The following is a 20,086-nucleotide window of genomic DNA, read 5'->3' on the forward strand; positions in this document are numbered from 1 at the left end:
CTTACAAAATTCTTTCAGGGTGTGACAGGAAGATGTAGATAAGATGTTTCCCTTGGCTGGTGAGTCTAGACCCAGTCGACACAGTCTCAGAATAAAGACAGTCCATTTAAGACAGATGAGGAAGCATTTTTTCACTCAGATGGTGGTAAATCTTTGGAATTCTCTATTCCAGAAAGCTTTGTAAGTTCAATCATTGAGATAGAAATCATTCAAAACAGAAATCAATAGATTTCTGGCTACTCATGACATCAAGGAATATGGGTAAGTGGGGAAAAATGGCTTAGAGGTAGATGATCTGTTTGCATGAGAAACCAGGATCGCAAGTTTAATGGCCTACTCCTACTTCTAAATTGCCATGTTGCTATCTGCTGCTGAAACCCTCATTTGTGTCTTTGTTACCTCTGGATTCAAGTATTCTAATGTACTCCTGTCTGGTCTCCCACATGCGATCCTCTGTGAAATGATACCCTGGGCTTCTCCCTCCCTCCCCTCTGCTGTCCAAGCGGCCACTTGGCCACCCAATCATCATAGACCTACAGCCACTAAGCTTTTATTTCCTATTTATTTCATGAGATGTGGGTGTCACCAGCAAGGCCAACATTTGTTGCTCATCCCTAATTGCTTCTTGAACTGAATTGCTTGGTAGGCCATTTCAGAGGGCAATTAAGAGACTACCACATTGCTCTGAGCCTGGAGTCATGCAGGCTAGACCAGGTAAGGATAGCAGATTTCCTTCCATAAAGGGCATCAGTGAACCAGATGGATTTTTACAACTATCAATCCATTACTGAGACTAATTTTCAATTCCAGATTTTATTAATTGAATTTAAATTCCACCAGCTGCCGTAGTGGGATTTGAACGCATGTCCCCAGAGCATTAGCTTTGGCCTCTGGATTACTAGTCCAGTGACATTAGCACTGTTATGATATCACTTTATGGAAACATTCAAATGAGCAAGTAGCCAGGATGTAGAGCAGCATGTGACCAGCAGCTGGTGATGTGTGTAGTCTGTGTGTAGAATTGTGATTGGTAAATTAGTGTAAAGTAAACAAAGAACCACAACATGGTGGCAGCAATGTAAATTTGAAGACCACAGAATGACCAACAGGCATGCCAGAGACTGTATGTATATCAAAACCTGAATCCCTTTACAGATGGTGCTTTGCAAATTACTGAGTAACCGATTTATAGCCTAACCAGATTGATGGTTAATGGGAAAGGCAAGTCGGTTCAGACTCGTGCAGTGCAGTCGGCTTGAATCGGGCAGGAAAAGCTGCAGGGCCATTGCGATGCCTTTGAGCACTATTCCCATGTAAAAGACAAAAGCTTGCGAAATGGAAAGAAAAACCTAAACTGTAACCACAGAGCAAGAGTGGAAAAAAAAAACAGCGACTGCATTGGTGAACGTCTTCATATAGTAAATAGCCCCTACACCACAGAAGATGATCATCAAGTCCCCCAGCATGAATTGAAAGGCCATAGGTATCCTATCCAAAATCAGGCTTTTCCGACGAAGGGTGGAACTATGCATTTTAGATTTATCTGCCACCGAACCGGAGAAACAAGCAGTAAAAATGAAGATAGCCATTGGAAACGAGGAGATTGAGTCAACACTTGGGGGCCTGTCTGAGGAGGATCATAAGGACACCATTAAGCTATGGAACCTTTTAGAGGATCAGCTTTATGTCGAAGTGAATCTCAGGATGCATTGTTTGGAGCTGGTGGCTTACAGACAGCAGCCACAAGAATCAATTGATCAGTTCATCAGCAGGTGCTGAGATAAGGGCAAGGATTGTGATTTCTCAGAAGCTGAGCGCTCTGAATGGATAACAGAGCTAGTTATCACTTCAATGCCAATCAAAGTCTTCCAAAATGACCTTTTGGAGAAAAAGGATGTTCACAATGTTGACACACTGCTAAAAGATGGCAGAAAATATGACGCCATTGTGGCTGGTCAACAAGCATTAAGTGCAGCAACCAGTACTGACACAGTAGCCAGGATGCAGAAAGCATGTAAGCTGTATGAAAAGTGGGGTGTACTGCACCCATTGTGAAGCCATGCTGTATTCCAAGATCTCTGCAGGGTATACAGTGTAAAAGAGCCTTAGGCTCACATATGTAGGAAATATGGTTCAAGAGGTGCAACCAGAGGCTACAATAAAAAAAAACAAGTAAAAAGTATGTGCAGCATACTAACAACAACAGCTGTGAGTGCACCAGAAACCTGCACAAGTGCAAACACATACGTGAAGCTTACGGCCAGGTAGACAAGGGTGAAGATTCAGAGCATAAAAATCATCAACGGAAAAGTAACAGGCGTTCCATACTGTGAATGTAACACAATGTAACACTATTTTACCATTTTGATTCTAAGTGTTGGGTGGATTTGAAACTGGGAGTGTTTTAGATCTCACTTGTAGACCCTCAGGCACCCGCATACACACTCTGTCTGAAAAATATCAGCGATTTTGAATCGTGCTGCAGAAGCCTATGGGTGGGGCTTAATGCACCAGAAACCCTGCAGCTCCGACCTGCCCATTTCAGGCACGGTCCTGATCGCGGCCATTTTCGGGCCTTGGTAAAGGGGGAACTGGCACGGAGGCAGGCGCGGATCGCGTTACTCGTCTCACGCCCGACTTTACCAAATTCCCGCGCCTGAAAATGGGCACAACTTGATGGTAAAATCAAGCCCAATGTATGGGTGATATCAAACAATTATATTAAATCCTCATTTAAAGCTATGGATTGGAATGTTACGGTTGTTTACGCCAGCGGGATTTTCCCATCCCGCTGCAGTGAACGGAGATTTGGCTGGGTGCCAAATTCTCTGACCTTGCTGCAGTGAAGCATGGCGTAAATGGCCAATATGATCATGCCCATTGTTACAATCCTGAAAATCGCAGCTTTAAGGGAATCATGCTGTTTAGACCCAGGTCAGAAACTTCAAGGTGTTTTATGAAGTTAGCCTAGATCTTGGGTTTTACATTTGAATTTGGCACAGGTGAGCACAAGTTGTTTCACTCCAGGTATGATTCAGGTGACTCGCCAATAAAGCTTTTATCAAGTAAGGTTTATTTAAGAACACAGTTAAATTATAATAAAAAGATTTAGCATAACGCTTACCAATTACAAGAATCAAATATGATATCGTATAAGCCTTAACAGCTAGCTAACTATGATGTTCCAAGGTAAACAACCTCCCCCCCTCCCCCTCGCAGGCTGAGTGCAAGTGGGGGTGCCCCTGGGACAGTGCTAGACTGGCAATGCCAACTTGGCACCTGGGCAATGCCAACTGGGCACCTGGGCAATACTCACCGGGCAGTGCCAAGGGGGCGGGACCTAATGGGAAGTACTGGGGTGGGGCCAGTGGGGGGTGGGGCCAATGGGGGGGACAGGACTGATGGAGGGACAGGCCAATTGGGGGCAGTGGCAGGGGTAGGGCCAATGGGGGCGGGTCCAATGGGGGGATGGGCCAATAGGGGGAGGCTTGGCCCACTGCCACTCTGCATGTGATTGGTGGGGGGTCCCGCTGCCACTCTACATATGATCGGTGGGGGAGGGAACAGGGGCCGCGATCGGTCTGGGCGGCAGGGGCTGCATCTTGGGCTGCGGGCCTTCGCGCTTGTGGGGTGGGGGCTAGTTGAGGCTGCTTGCAGTAGCAGGGGCCTGACAGCTCTCTCTTTCTGTCAAACCCCTGCTACTGATAAGGTGCATAAGCAGCATCTGAGGACTACACATGCGCAGTACCTCCCTCTACAGGCTGTCTGGCGAGTTAAGTACCACCCACAGCCCCTCTGGCTAGAAACTGACGAGCCAATCTTTTTAGAGACAGAGTGCATAAGATTGGGTGTGAAAACTCGCCCAAGAAACAGATCTGGAGCTCTCCCATTTTCAGACTAGCTGGACATTTAGAAAAGAATCTCGTAAAATTCCATCACATGTGTCTGCTGTTTTGATCTTCTATATGTAGTGGTTGTGGGTTTGGAATGTGTTGCCTGAGGAGTCTTGATGAATTTCTGCCGTGCATCTTGTAGATGGTACTGTTCGTTGCTGATGGAGCGAATGAATGTTTGTGGAAGAGGTGGCAATCAAGTGGGCTGCTTTGTCCTGGACAGTGTCGAGCTTCTTGAGTGTTGTTGGAGCTGCATTTATCCAGGCAAATTGAGAGTATTCCATCACACTCCTGAGTTGTGCCTTGTAGCTGTTGGACAGACTTTAGGGAGTCAGGAGGTGAATTCCTCATCAGAGGATTCTGAGTTTCTGACCTGCAATTATAGCCACAATATTTATATGGCGAGTCCAGTTCAGTTCCTGGTCAATGTTAATCCCCAGGATGTAATGGGGAATTTAGTGATAATGCAATTAAATGTCAAGGGGCAATGGCTAGATCCTCTCTTGTTGGAGATGGTCACTGCCTGGCAAATGTATGGAGTGAATGTTACTTGCCACTTGTCCTGGATATTGTCCAGGCCTTGCTGCATTTGGACATGGACTGTTACGGTATCTGAGGTGTCATGAATGGTGCTGAACATTGTGCAGTCATCAACGAACATTTCCACTTCTGACCTTATGATGGAGATGCTTGGACCCAGGACATTACACTGAGGAACAATAATTGAAGATACCTTCATGGTCACCATTTCTGAGTAGTTTTATATTCCAGATTTTTAATTTAAGTTTAAGTTCCACCACCTGTCATGGTGAGATTTGGACCCATGTCCACAGTGACCGGGGCCGTGATTCTCCCAATAGCGCAGTGGGCCGGGAGAATTCTGCGGTGGCCAATTCGAGGGGATTGTGTGAGCGTTCGTGCTCCGCTTGCATCTCCCAGCGCCAGATTTCCAGCGGCGTTTGCTCTGTGCTGGAAATTGGAAGGGGGATGCGGAAATGATTTAAATAATCATTTCCCTCCACTTTAAATGAGATTAGTGTGCCCAGGACTGAGGTCTCTGGACCCGCTAGCCTCCCCACCCTATCAAAACGTTTCACTCCAGCGGGGATTACAACAGCTCCCCACTTTCAGGGAACTAGTGGCTCGACCCTGCTGGAGTGAAGGAGGGCAATCAGGGCCACCCAGGGGATTGGGCAGAGGGGGGGGGGGGGGGGAGGGGTTGGTGCTCCCTGTGGGCCTGGTGGGGAGGTCAGCCTGCTGGGAGGTCGGAACTGCGGGTGATGGTTAACTATTCGGGGGTGGGGGGGGGGGGGGGTGGGCCTGGATAAGTCAGCGCGGACCGTTGGGGGGGGGGGGGAGGTCAGGGCTAGGCCTGTGAATGGTCAGGGGTTAACAATTGGGCCATGGGGTGGAGGAGGTAGAGGGCCGGCGTTGCGGGAGTCATGATCGAGCTGGCCAGCAAAGAGGGAGGCTGTCAGTGCGGAGCCAATGCGTATGCGTTGATCTCGGCACTGACAAATCGGCACATGTGCAGTGGCCCGTTCAGCATGCTGATTTGAGCCTCTCCAGTGGGAATAGGCCCTGAAATTTAATGATATTCACGCAGTGCACAGAGTGTGGGAGATTCTTGTCTGAACTCCCACTGAAAAAAGCAGCGTGAATTATGCCAGTTTTCACACAAATTTGACACTTAGAATTTGTTTGGGAGAATTCCGCCCTGGGCCTCTGGATTAAGAGTCCAATGACATTACCATTACACCATCATCTCTCCGAGCGTGGGTTGAAAGCCAGAGAAAGGGCACCTCCACTTCATAAGGGAGTATTGGAAGTTCTGAATGTTGATTCTATCTGTAATGATTAGAATAAAGTCACCTGATCACTGGTGGCCATGAGCTAACTAAGGTGATGTAACCATGGTAAGGGATTGAGAAGGACAAAGATGTTTCAGTTGAGTGCTTGACTTTGTTTAAACGACAGTTTATTATTTATGCTAAGTAACTTTGTTTCAAGATGGGAATATAGAACTTGAACCACCATGATCTTATCAAATGGCAGAGCAGGTTTGAGAGGCCAAATGGTCTAATTCTGCTCCTATTTCATATCTTCACTATAATTAATTGAATACATTGTAATATGAATATACCTTTGCTTCCCTGCGATTTATTGATGATGTGCATCAAACACATGGGCCGTAATTCTCCCATCCCACTGCGCTGTGTCTACCATCTGCAAGATGCACTGTAGAACCTCATCAAGTGGGAATCGTATGGAGGGGCAATGCGCAGGATTCACGCAAGAGTTCGTGCCCCGCTAGCACCTCCTAGCGCTGGATTTGCACAGGCCCAGGACTGAATTCTCTGGGCCCGCTAGCCTATCCCATTCTGCCAGAGTGTTTCACCCCAGCGGGGATTACACTAGCTCCCCACTTTAAGGGAACTAATGGCCTGACCCTGCTAGAGTGAAGGGGGGTAATCAGGGGGTGGTGCCCCCTGAGCATGGGCAACCTGGTAGTGCCAGCCTGTGGCCCCTGGCACTGCCCAAGGGGAGTGCGATGGGATCAGGGCATCTAGGGGCAGGGGCCTATTGTGGGCCTAGGGGGTCCAACAGTATTGGTGGGATTTCTGTTACCACTCTGCGTTAGGATCGACAGGGGCGAGAGGGAGGCCAGTGATGGGGATGAGCTGAGGGGTTTGGGGGGATCTACTGGTAGTGTGGGGGGTCTGCTGGGGGATTAGGGTCTGCCAGGGGGTGGTGTCTGCCGGGGGGGGGAATTGGCACTGCGGGGGGAGGGATGTGGCTGGAGATTGGGGCAGTCTGGGATGGGAGGGGCCGTGAATGGTCAGGGGCCGCGATCAGGCTGTGGGGGTGATGGGGGGCAGTACTGTGGGGGTCCCAGGCTGGCTAGCGATCAAGCTGGCCAACAAACAGGAGGTTGTCAGTTCGGGGCCGCTGTGCATGCACAGAGGCCTGCTGGTTTCAGCCTCCTGGGTGGGAATAGACCCCGCCCCAGAAATCTAATGAGATTCACGCTGGTGGCTTTTGCATTGCATTGAGTGTGGGAGATTCTAGTGTGAACTCACTGAAAAAACCAGCGTGATTTATTCCAGTTTTCCTACGAATTCAACACTTGTTTGTTCAGTACACGTGAAGAGATTATGTCAAACAACGGGCCACAGTACACTGGCAGACCTTTGAGTGACATGTGTGTTAAATGGGGCATAAACCATGTGACAGCCTCGCTACCACGACCCTAGGTCCCATGGTCTTGCCGAGCAAATAGCTCACACCATTAATCATAAATTGTAGAAAAACAAAACACGATTTCCGCATTGCCATTGTACACTTGAGAGAAACACCTTTAGATATGGGCTTAACATCATCAACAGAAATCATTTTCTGAAGGCAGGTTAGGAACAATTTTTCGAATGCATCATCTGTCCCAATTCTGAGATACTGGAGAAACATCTTGAAAACAAAAGAGAATAAAGATGACACACAACTGACCTGGCGGTGCAAAACTTCCAACTCTGTGTGTAGGACAGAAGGTTCTACATCCTACCCAGAGAACCTAGTAATTTGCAGAAATATCCAAAGTGTACAATGAGCCTACATCCTATGAGGTCATAAAAAGGAGAGGAGCTATGCTGAGGAAAAACAGAAGCCAGCCAGGGAATTATACAACTGTATAATACCCAGCACTTCAATCGTATTTAGAACACATCTAAAGAGAAACTTGGAAAGTGAAATTGTAAAAGACCGCCATGTAAATAACCAACACCCCAACAGTACACAGGACACCAACATGCTGACAAACCAAAAACACCTAAGCAAAAGGTCATGATCTCAGGAAGGTCATACCATCAGGTGATTCAGCAGGTTTAGCAAGCCACCCATGTGCTGTGCAGATTTTTAAACTCTTAAGCAGGGATCCATCTTTTATATAAATAGTTTTCACAACCATTCTACTGTGCATGTATTTTTACTCTTAATATATGTAATGTTATCTTGGAAAAAATAGGGGGTGTTGTGATAACACTTCAAGGGAATTTGCAAATGACTGAGTAGTTAGAATGTAGAGCAGCATGTGACCAGCAGCAAGTAGTGCTTGTAAAATTGCAGCTGTGATGTCCTCATGAGTAACTGTTGTAGATCCTGACTGCTGAGACACCCTGTAGTATATCTTCAAGTAAACTGAACATACATCTAGTTTACCAGACCTATGTGTAAGATTGGGAAATCTTTATAAAGTAAAAATAGAAATGCAACAACATCTTCCCCCACTTATTATAGGGTTATTATAGGTCCGGTGGCCAGCATAACATTGATCACTGCTTCAATAAGAGAGTTGTGAAGTCCATGTTCTTGCATGCCAAATCCTAGGATAGTGTCTAACTCTGCTTTTATTGTGGAGTTTGGACAGAACTTAGACTGCATTTCAACAAAATAAAAGTGGTGGAGGCTACCTCGTTGAATATGTTTAAATCACAGATAGATGGATTCCTGATCGGTAAGGGAATTGGGGGTTATAGGGATCAGGCGGGTAAGTGGAACTGATCCACTTCAGATCAGCCATGATCTTATTGAATGGCGGGGCAGGCTCGAGGGGCTAGATGGCCTACTCCTGCTCCTATTTCTTATGTTCTTATGTTCAAAGTACTGCAAATTCTGGAATCTGAAACAAAAACAGAAAGTACTGGAAAATTTCAGCAGGTCTGACAGCATCTGTGGAGCAAGAATAGAATAGTAAGAAGTCTCACAACATCAGGTGAAAGTCCAACAGGTTTATTTGGCAGCACTAGCTTTCGGAGTCTCAAGCTCCTTCATCAGGTGAGTGAGGACTTGTGTCCACAAACAGGGCATATAAAGACACAAACTCAATTTACAAGATAATGGTTGGAATGCGAGTCTTTACAGGTAATCAAGCCTTAAAGGTACAGACAATGTGAGTGGAGAGAGGGCCAAGCACAGGTTAACTTGATGACGAGGAATAGCCCAGCTTTATCCCAGTCACATAGGATGTAACTTGTGACTTTGATAAGAACTGTACCAGTTCTGTGGCAGGGGTGGAATCCAGTTTGGAGGGAATCGAGTGGGTATTGATTTCAGAGCTGACAACACTGGAGAGAAAAGGGAGGTTGGAGGTGGGGTGGACAAAGGGACAAAAGGTTGTTCTTTTTTAAGAAGAAAAATGATAGTATTCGAATTGAAAGAGAAAACACACCTGAGGTTAAAGATTCATTAAAAATATCAGTTAACAAAGGAGCTGAGGAGGAAAGTTGAGTTGTCAGTAATTTAGTGAAAATAAGCACTGTGAGTGCAACAGCTTTGATAGATCAATCCATGGGTTCAGTATCAAACGCTAATTTTGCAAAGAATCCACTTCAAAATATCTAAGATGTACTTGAACAACAAAGAATGGAGTTTACATATTGTATTGCAAAGCATTTCAGAGACCTGTAGGGGTCAAAATGAATTGTTGAGCAGAAGAATGAAATATTGAGAAAGTAACTGAACATCTTAGTGGCTTTGAAGTATTTTCATTTTCCTTCTCCATAAAGGTTTTGAAAATAATCAGAACTACATTCCTAAGTTGCATTTATTAACTCAGCCATGTTCCAGTCCAATTTTACTGATTCATGTCTTATTTGCACATGAGCAGCCCAGTGATGTGTTTTGTAGAATTGTTTTGCTCCATGACATCCTGTGATGTGCTGGTCAGTTTAATGAGACTTTATTGAAATGCAACAAAAACAGAAAATGCTGGAAAATCTCAGTGTGTCTGACAACATCTGTGGAGAGAAGAGACTGTTTGAAAACTCGGTGCTGTATTTGCCTGAGAGATGAACCACCATATCAGTGCCATTACTAAGACTACCTATTTCCACTTCAATCACAACAGCCCATTCTATCCTTCTCTCATCTGCTGTTGAAACTTACACCTTTGACTTTGTTACTTCTAGACTTGACTATTCCAATGCCTTTGCCTACCTCCCATGTTTTACCTTTTTGATGTCCATTGACTTCAGGCTGTCCATATCTCTGCTCTCTATGTCCTCATTTCACCAATTTTCAGTCAACCGTCACCCCTACACTTGCTGACTGGCTCGCAGTCAAGCAACACTTTGAATTTCTCATTCTTCATATCAAATCTCTTTATCGCCTCCCAATTTCTGTAATCTACTTCAGGTCACCAACCCATTAGAGGAGGCAGTGGAATAGTGATTGTCACTGAACTAGTAATCCTGAGACCCAAGGCAATGCCATATGGATCGGTGTTCAAATCCCACCACAGCAGATAGTGGAATTTCAATTCAATAAAAAAAAATCTGGAATTAAAAAGCGAATGTGACTATGTAACCATTGTCCATTGTCATATTTAAAAAAACCCACCTAGTTCACGAATGCCCTTTAGGGAAGGAAATCTGCCACGCTTACCTGGTCTGTCCTACATGTGACTCCAGATCCACAGCAATATGGTTGACTTTTAATTGCCCCTTGAAATTGGCTGGCAACCATTCAGTTCAAGGGCAATTTGGGATGGCTACTAAATGCTGACCCAGCCAGCGATGCCCACATCCATGAATGAATTAAAAAATTCCTCCAATTCGGTTCTTTTCAACATCTCCCCAATTTTAACTCTACCAGTGGTGGCTGTGCTTTCAGTTGCCTAGGTTCTAACTTCTGAAATTCTCTCCCAACACCTACCTACCTCACTACCTCTCTTTTCTCATTTACGCTACGCGTAAAACTGAAATCTTTTACCAACCCCTAATTTCTCTTCATGTAGCTCAGTGTCAAACCTTATTTGTTAAATGTTCCTAAGGTGCCATGTAAATCCAAGTTGTTGTTGTAGTTAATGCTCTCCAAAGCTCGTTAGAGCTGCACCTGCTGAAATCAAACTGCAGCCTGCTTTATAAAAGTTCCTTGGGTTTCTGTATAGATTTGTCAACTCTGTTTGGGCATATTCCTGGAGGTTAAATTGCATGACCTCCTCCTTTAACCGTTCCATCCTGTCAAACAACGTTTATCCTATCCTCAATATTTTTAAAGCTAATAGCTAACTAGAAACAAAAGTGTTTATTCTTTTTATGCCCCTGTGAGTTATTTAACTGGGCTACTCAGAGCAGTGTCCCAGACATTAATATTTAATTCCTCTGGATTTCAGAACAATGAATGACAAGTTTTGGTTTGTATACTGAATAGATGTGGGAAAGACTTGGTACTAAAGTAGGCACTGAGGCTCCTCACAATTATCATAGAATCCATCCTGTGCAGAAGGAGGCCATTTAGCCCATCAAGTCTGCACCAACTCTCCAACAGATCATCTTACCCAGGCCCACCCACCGCCCTATTCCCATAACCCGATGCATTTACCCCACTAATCTCCCAAATCTACACATCTTTGGACACTAAGGGACAACTTGGCATGGCCAATCCATCTAACCTGCACATCTTTGGACTCATAGAATCATAGAACCCTACAGTGCAGATAGAGGCCATTTGGCCTATTGAGTCTGCACCGACCACAATCCCACCTAGGCCCTACCCCCACATATTTTACCCGCTAATCCCTCTAACCTATGCATCTCAGGACACTAAGGGGCAATTTTTTTTTTAGCATGGCCAATCAACTTTACCCGCACATCTTTGGACTGTGGGAGGAAACCGGAGCACCCGGAGGAAACCCACGCAGACACGAGGAGAATGTGCAAACTCCACACAGACAGTGACCTGAGCCGGGAATCGAACCCAGGTCTCTGGAGCTGTGAGGCAGCAGTGCTAACCACTGTGCTACCATGCCACCCCTGTGGGAAGAAATTGGAGCACCTGAGGAAACCCACGCAGACATGGATAGAATGTGCAAACTCCACACAGTTACCCATGGCTGGAATTGAACCCAGGGGTCCCTGGCACTGTGAGGCAGCACTGCTAACCACTGTGCCACCATACCGCCCAGTTTGCCAAGATCATCACTGCTTTTGCTCTATGAGTGGTAAAATACTTGAGTACTGCTGAAAAAAACATACATTGAAGTTTGTTGTTTTGCACTCATCAGGACACTTCATAAGAATACCAGTATAAGGGGAAAACAACAGTTTATACTGTTCGGGAAGGGAATGCTGATTTGTGGCACATGAACTCTGACTTGGAGAGGCATGGCCATGGAGAATGCACCAGCATTCTCTTCTGATAGAGTTTAAATTGTTATTTCCCCTTACACTAGTATTCTTGTGAAGTATCCTGATGATCTATGAAAGGCATAGATAGGGTGAACGGTGGGAAGCTTTTCCCCGGGTCGGTGGTGACGTTCACGAGGGGTCATAGGTTCAAGGTGAAGGGGGGGAGGTTTAACACAGATATCAGAAGGACATATTTCACACAGAGGGTCATGGGGGCCTGGAATGTGTTGCCGGGCAAGGTGGTGGAGGCGGACACACTGGGAACGTTTAAGACTTATCGAGACAGCTATATGAACGGAGTGGGAATGGAGGGATACATAAGATTGGTCTAGTTTGGACCAGGGAGAGGCGCGGGCTAATTGTTCCTTGTTTCTCGTTTCAAGGCTTCATTCTATGATCATCTTGCTGGTGCCAGTACAGAGCGAGACTGCGGATAGTTGGGAACCTGTCTCGGGGGCAGGGAATTCATATGGTGTTCGTGGAAGTGGAAATGACTAGGGTTGGGAAGCATTTTCCGATCAGGGCCATTGTGATCTCCTGGACTCGTTTCGATCGCCTCAGGGGGTCGGAGAGGAATTTCCCAGATTTCTTTTCCCCATATTGGCCCTGGGGTTTTTCACTCTGGGTTTTCGCCTCTCCCTGGAGATCACATGGTCTGGAATGGGGGGGTGGGGGTGAGTTAATAGGTTGTTATGAACAAAGCATCGTAGCTGTGAGGGACAGCTCGGTGGATAGGATATTGGTATGTAGATAGGCTGGAAAATTGGGTGGGGATCCTGGATTCAGGATTCAATCCTGGACCGGGGAGCGGCGCGGGCTTGGGAGGGCCGAAGTGCCTGTTCCTGTGCTGTATTGTTCTTTGTTCTTGTTCTTGTTCTTGAGTGCAAGATCTAAAATTTCGACATGTCTCTTTTTTCAGCAATTACAAGGTTCTGTACTACCAAATGGCTAAAATATTTATTTGTTTTGCAGAAAAGCAATCTTGCGATCAGGCCTGCAGCACCTAGCTCCAGAGCAGGCACCCAATCCCATCCTGAAGAATGGGCCCACCAGGGAGATGCGGACCTGCCCTGACTGGACTGTGAGTTCTTGTGTCAATTGTTGGATATTAAGGCTTCTTATACAGGAAGATATAGAATGTGATATATTTTGAAATGCTGGGTGGAGCATATTAGTTCAGGTTTATGGAATTGCCACCTTTTTTGTCATTAATTCATTTGTGGGATACAGGCAACATCCCTTGAGTCAACCACATTGCTGTGGGTCTGGAGTCAGGTATAGGTCAGACCAGGTAGAATGGCAGATTTTCTTCCTTGAAGGGCTTTAGTGAAGCAGATGGATTTTTTGACAATGATATTATCATTGACCTGAATTTTTAGGGTCAGTCCCTGTCGAGGAAGGTAATTGGGTCTCAGGTGTTAGAATGTAACTGGTGATCTGTTGTAATGTGACCAATGGTAACAAGTTGTAAGGATCAGCTGACCAAGTAAACCATGTAACCAATGACAGAATGATGTGATGGTCAGCTGACTCAGTATAAATTAGAACATGTTGGGAACTGTGGGGAACTTGAATTGGCCCAGGGTGAGGCCTCAAGTTTGGAGTAATGTAGTTTCTTTATTAAACCTTTTCATTGATTTGTAAATTGGAGTAAGTTTTGTCATATTTTTATTGTCTACATATGAAGAGTTCCTTGTGGATGAACATTGGGATCAAGGCGGGGAGGGTGGCGGCAGTAGATGAAGTTTGCACGTTTTCCCCGTGTCTGCGTAGGTTTCCTCCGTGTGAAAGGTTAGATGCATTGGCCGTGCTAAATTCTCCTTCAGAGTACCCGAACAAATGCCGGAGTGTGGCGACTAGGGGAATTTCACAGTAACTTCATTGCAGTGTTAATGTAAGCCTTACTTGTGACACTAATAAGTAAACTTTAAACTTTAAATACAATCCATGCAATTTCACACTCCACCACCTGGCCTCAGAACCCATCGGGTGGGGAAGGGAGCATAAAAGTCTGGACGTGGTCACCATTACTAAAACTAGCTTTCAATTCCAGCTTTTTAAAAATATAATTTATATTCCAAGCTGTCATGGTGAAATTTGAACCGCTGCCTTCAAGACTATCAGACTGGGCCTCTTGATTACTCTTCCATCAGCAGTACACCACCACCTCCCCCTGTGAAATAGACAGCAATGTCTGAAATGTGGTTTTGCAGATATTCTGAGACTTATTATCCCTGTGGGCAGAACTATCTAGCTGGTTTAGGTGTATGGTGCTATTTATAAGCTCCTTTGTTTTGGTGGCAGTGCAAAAGAGATCAATGGAATGGAAAATCGAGTGGAAGGGGCAATGGACAAAGTGGGCAATAGGGCAAGGTGAACAATACAGTAGGTTGGGCAGTGGACAGGATGTACAATGGAGCAGGATGGACTGGGGCAGGGTGGGTAATGAAACGGAGTGGGCAATGAGGCAAGGTGGGCAATGGAATGGGGTGGGCAATGGGCAGGGTGGACAATGGGCAGGATGGACAGTAGGGCAGGGTGTACAATAGGACAGGGTGGACAATGGAACAGGGTGGGCAATGGGCACGGTGGGGAATGGGGCTGGGTGGACAATGGGGCAGAGTGGACAATCAGCAGTGTGGATAATGGGCATTGTTAATGAAACTGGGTGGGCAATGCAGCTGGGTGGAAATTGGGCAGGGTGGAAAATGGGCAGGATGGGAAATGGGACAGGGTAGGCAATTGGTAGGGTGAGGAATGGGTCAGCATGAGCAATGGGCAGGGTGGGGAATGGGGCAGGGTGGGTAATGGGCACAGAGGAGACTGGAGCAAGTTGAGCAATGGAGCAGAGTGCACAATGGGGCAGAGTGGGCAATGGGCACTGTGGACAATGGGCATGGTGGGCAATGGAACTTGGAGGGCAATGGGGCTGGGAGGACAATGAGCAGGGTGGACAGCGGGCATGGTGGATTGTAGGGCAGGGTGGACAGAAGGGCAGGGTGGACAATGGAAATAACATGGACAATAGAACTGGGTGGGCAATAGGGCTGGATTGACAATGGGGTAGAGCGGACAATGGGCATAGTGGACAATGGAAGAGGGTGGACAATGGGGCAGAGTGGACAGTGGAATTGGGTGGACCATGGGCAGGGTGAACTCTGAGGGTGGGCAATGGAACAGGGTGAGCAATGGAACAGGGTGGACAATGGGCAGTGTGGACAATGGGCAGTGTGGACAATGGAGCAAGGTGGACAATGGGCAGTGTGGACAATGGGCAGTGTGGACAATGGGCAGTGTGGACAATGGAGCAGGGTGGACAATGGGCAGTGTGGACAATGGGCAGGGTGGACAATGGGCAGTGTGGACAATGGAGCAGGGTGGACAATGGGCAGGTTGAGCAATGGAACAGGTGGACCATGGGCAGTGTGGACAATGGGCAGTGTGGACAATGGGCAGTGTGGACAATGGGCAGTGTGGACAATGGAGCACGGTGGACAATGGGCAGTGTGGACAATGGGCAGGGTGGACAATGGACAGTGTGGAAAATGGGCAGTGTGGACCATGGGCAGTGTGGACAATGGAGCAGGATGGATAATGGGCAGTGTGGACAAAGGGCAGTGTGGGCAATGGGCAGGGTGGACAATGGACAGTGTGGACAATGGGCAGTGTGGACAATGGACAGTGTGGGCAATGGGCAGTGTGGACAATGGGCAGTGTGGACAATGGGCAGTGTGGACAATGGAGCAGGATGGATAATGGGCAGTGTGGACAATGGGCAGTGTGGGCAATGGAGCAGGGTGGACAATGGGCAGTGTGGACAATGGGCAGGGTGGACAATGGACAGTGAGGACAATGGGCAGTGTGGGCAATGGGCAGTGTGGACAATGGGCAGTGTGGACAATGGAGCAGGATGGATAATGGGCAGTGTGGACAAAGGGCAGTGTGGGCAATGGGCACTGTGGACAATGGAGCAGGGTGGACAATGGGCAGTGTGGACAATGGGCAGTGTGGACAATGGAGCAGGATGGATAATGGGCAGTGTGGACAAAGGGCAGTGTGGATAATGGGCAGTGTGGACAAAGGGCAGTGTGGACAAAGGGCAGTGTGGATAATGGGCAGTGTGGGCAATGGGCATTGTGGATAATGGAGCAGGGTGGACAATGGGTAGGGTGGACAATGGGCAGTGTGGATAATGGGCAGTGTGGGCAATGGAGCAGGGTGAGCAATGGAACAGGTGGACAATGGGCAGTGTGGATAATGGGCAGGGTGGGCAATGGGCAGTGTGGACAATGGGCAGTGTGGACAATGGGCAGTGTGGACAATGGGTAGGGTGGACAATGGGCAGTGTGGACAATGGGCAGTGTGGACAATGGGCAGTGTGGACAATGGGCAGTGTGGACAATGGAGCAGGGTGGACAATGGAGCAGGGTGGACAATGGGCAGTGTGGGCAATGGGCAGTGTGGGCAATGGGCAGTGTGGATAATGGGCAGTGTGGACAATGGAGCAGGGTGGACAATGGAACAGGGTGGATAATGGGCAGTGTGGACAATGGGCAGGGTGGACAATGGAACAGGGTGGACAATGGGCAGTGTGGGCAATGGGCAGTGTGGACAATGGGCAGTGTGGATAATGGGCAGTGTGGACAATGGGCAGTGTGGACAAAGGGCAGTGTGGGTAATGGGCAGTGTGGACAATGGAGCAGGGTGGACAATGGGCAGTGTGGATAATGGGCAGTGTGGACAATGGAGCAGGGTGGACAATGGGCAGTGTGGGCAATGGAGCAGTGTGGACAATGGAACAGGGTGGACAATGGGCAGTGTGGATAATGGGCAGTGTGGGCAATGGGCAGTGTGGGCAATGGGCAGTGTGGATAATGGGCAATGTGGACAATGGAGCAGTGTGGACAATGGAACAGGGTGGACAATGGGCAGTGTGGATAATGGGCAGTGTGGGCAATGGGCAGTGTGGGCAATGGGCAGTGTGGATAATGGGCAGTGTGGACAATGGGCAGTGTGGGCAATGGGCAGTGTGGACAATGGAGCAGTGTGGATAATGGAGCAGGGTGGACAATGGGCAGTGTGGGCAATGGGCAGTGTGGACAATGGAGCAGTGTGGATAATGGAGCAGGGTGGACAATGGGCAGTGTGGGCAATGGGCAGTGTGGACAATGGAGCAGTGTGGATAATGGAGCAGGATGGACAATGGGCAGTGTGGACAATGGAACAGGGTGGACAATGGGCAGTGTGGACAATGGAACAGGGTGGGCAATGGAACAGGGTGGACAACATTTATAAGAAATTGTTTAAATTCTGGTTTGCATAGATTAAGATGAGATTCCCTTGTGTATTGAATGTCTGGGAGTGATCTAATTCAGGTGTTGGAGATGATTAAACAATTTGACAGGGATCCAGAACAAGGGTGCACAACCTTAAAATTAAAGGATTGGAAATCTGGAATTAACTCCCCAAAAACATGACAGACTATGAGGCAACTTGAAAATTTCAAAATTGAGATTAACAGATTATTGACAGACAAGGGTATTAAAGGTTATGGCAGAAATGTGAATGATGGGAATTGTGGTACAATCTAACCGGATGGCAAACAGGCTCAAGGGGCTGAACGGCAGATGGCTGGCGAGCCAAACATGCAGAGATGAGAACCTTTCACAAAGACAAAGTAGTTCTAGTGGGGAACTATACTCTGGGGAAGAAGTGGATTCCAGGAGTAATACTAGCCAAGGCTGAACCGCTGTGGAAACTCGAGATGAGTTGGTTTGGAGTGGACATGTGGACCAATTACTGGAAACACCAGTTGGGGAGATGAAGACGTTTCAGCCAGATCCGGCAGAGCTATCAGAAAAAGGGAGCATGGGGCCCCTAGCTATAACTTCCTCTGATGAGCTGGGAGCACCGGTAGTGGGTACTGACGATGTGCAGAAGGAAGAATTCCTGAGGGCGGACTCACCGGAGCCACGATCGTCGGAGAGGGACCTTTAGCTGATTCCAACTCCCAGGAGACAACCTCCACTGAACCGTTGGCCTCCGGACCGATAGATCATGTTGATATAACATGAACATTTAGGTGGGAGGCTAAGGAGATAATGTGTAAATTCATGACCATGTATGTAAACAGTTAATTATTATTTCTGTATGGGGATCATTATTTAAAGGGGAGGAGTGTTATGCATGCGTGGCGTAGCCCCTTTAAGAGGACAGGTTAGGTGACCCTGGGCGGGGAAGGTGACCAGCCCAGGAATCCGCCCTGACAAGCAGTTGAGAGCTGGAGTGTGAGGAGAGCAGTTCATTCAATAAAGCCTTGTTTGTTCCTGTTGCTTGCCTCTGTGTGAGTTCTTGAGAACCACCCCCTGGTAGTCTCCGATTTAACAGTTTCCCCTTGTGGGAGCGTCCCAACCAGACGACATAATCTCAGAGTAAGGAGTCGTCCATTTAAGACAGAGATGAGGAGGAATTTCTTCTCAGAGGGTAGTGAATTTGGAATTCTTTACCACAGAGGGCTGTAGACGTTGGATCATTAAGTATGTTCTAGACTGAGATAGCAAGATTTTTCATGTGGGAGGGAATCAAGAAATTAGTGAGGGAATCAAGAAATATGAACAGGAAAATGGAATTGAGGATCATCATTTCAGGTCAGCCACAATCTTATTGAATGGTGGAGCAGACCCGATGGGCCGAATGGCTTACTTCTGCTCCTGCATCTTTAGGTCTTACAGAAAACAATGACAGATCATGGGAAGAAAGATTTACAAGTATATGTGACCTCAGGATGTACCAAAGTGCTTTACAGTCAAAGAATTGCTTTTGATGTGTTGTCACAATTGTAATGTAGGAATCCTGGCCAAATGGTAAGGTGTTTAGCCCTGAGTGATCTTTCTGTGCACAAGGGAAGAGCTGGAAAAGCCAGGTGGAGATTTTGGATAAATGAATTCCAAGGTGGAACTGATTATATAAGAATATAAATATTTGTGGAATGGTGGCAAGTTTTGGAGCATTGGATTGGCTCAAGACAACATTTCTGTGCCAGCCAAACATAAATATCCAACTACATATTGTTTGATCTCGCAGTGTTGGATATGTTGATCTGATTCACTAAAGCTGCAGTACATCCTAAAAGTTATGAGACTGAATCGAGGTTCAGTAATACGTGCGCAATTCAAACCACATTACTGGATGTTGTGTGCAACATCAGCAAGATCAAGAATCCTAATTTATCATAGAAATCATAGAAACCCTACAGTGCAGAAAGAGGCCATTCGGCCCATCGAGTCTGCACCAACCACAATCCCACCCAGGCCCTACCCCTACATATTTTATCCACTAATCCCTCTAACCTACGCATCTCAGGAAACTAAGGGGCAATTTTAGCATGGCCAATCAACCTAACCCGCACATCTTTGGACTGTGGGAGGAAACCGGAGCACCCGGAGGAAACCCACGCAGACATGGGGAGAATGTGCAAACTCCACACAGACAGTGACCCAAGCCAGGAATCGAACCCAGGTCCCTGGAGCTGTGAAGCAGCAGTGCTAACCACTGTGCTACCGTGCCACCCCTATAGTTCTCCATCCATTTCTGAATGTTAAATATAACTTCTGTTGTGAAGAGGAGCGAATAAGAATTGGTGGTGCTGACGGTGGCAACATGTGAAGACATGGTAGTGGCTTGGAATTATTGGGGGGAGCCTTAACCCACAGGATTAGCTGGATGAGCCTACTTGGAAGAGGCAGGGAGGTGGGGGATGGAAAGGCTGTTAAATGGTGAGCGAAGGCAAGGGGTAGAGTGGCTAACCATTTCCTATTGCATTTTACTAGCAACGGGAGTGGCCAATTGAGCCACTTAAATAGCTAATTAAGGGCCTCCACTGGCATTATACCAGAGGCAGGCAGGCCCTCTGTCACATGAGTTGACTGCCTGGTAAACCCTGGCAATCTCCCTATAGATTTGAGTGGTGCCCTTCCTGATTGGACACTCCGTAGCCCAAGCAAGTGCTCCATA

General features: G+C 47.1%; 1 protein-coding gene across 1 annotated transcript in view; it reads left to right on the top strand.

Annotated features, from left to right (window-relative positions):
- Positions 1-1,575: 1,575 nt before the first annotated feature.
- The window catches only part of LOC144499231 (diacylglycerol kinase iota-like), a 207,635-nt gene continuing 189,124 nt past the window's right edge, over positions 1,576-20,086 (top strand). Inside the window, exons 1-2 of the mRNA XM_078221349.1 lie at positions 1,576-1,772; positions 13,046-13,154. Coding sequence (XP_078077475.1) covers positions 1,576-1,772; positions 13,046-13,154 — 306 coding nt within the window. The remainder of the gene's footprint in view (positions 1,773-13,045; positions 13,155-20,086) is intronic.

The sequence above is a fragment of the Mustelus asterias genome, chromosome 9 (genome assembly GCF_964213995.1).
Source record: "Mustelus asterias chromosome 9, sMusAst1.hap1.1, whole genome shotgun sequence".
NCBI classification, from domain to species: Eukaryota; Metazoa; Chordata; class Chondrichthyes; order Carcharhiniformes; family Triakidae; genus Mustelus; species Mustelus asterias.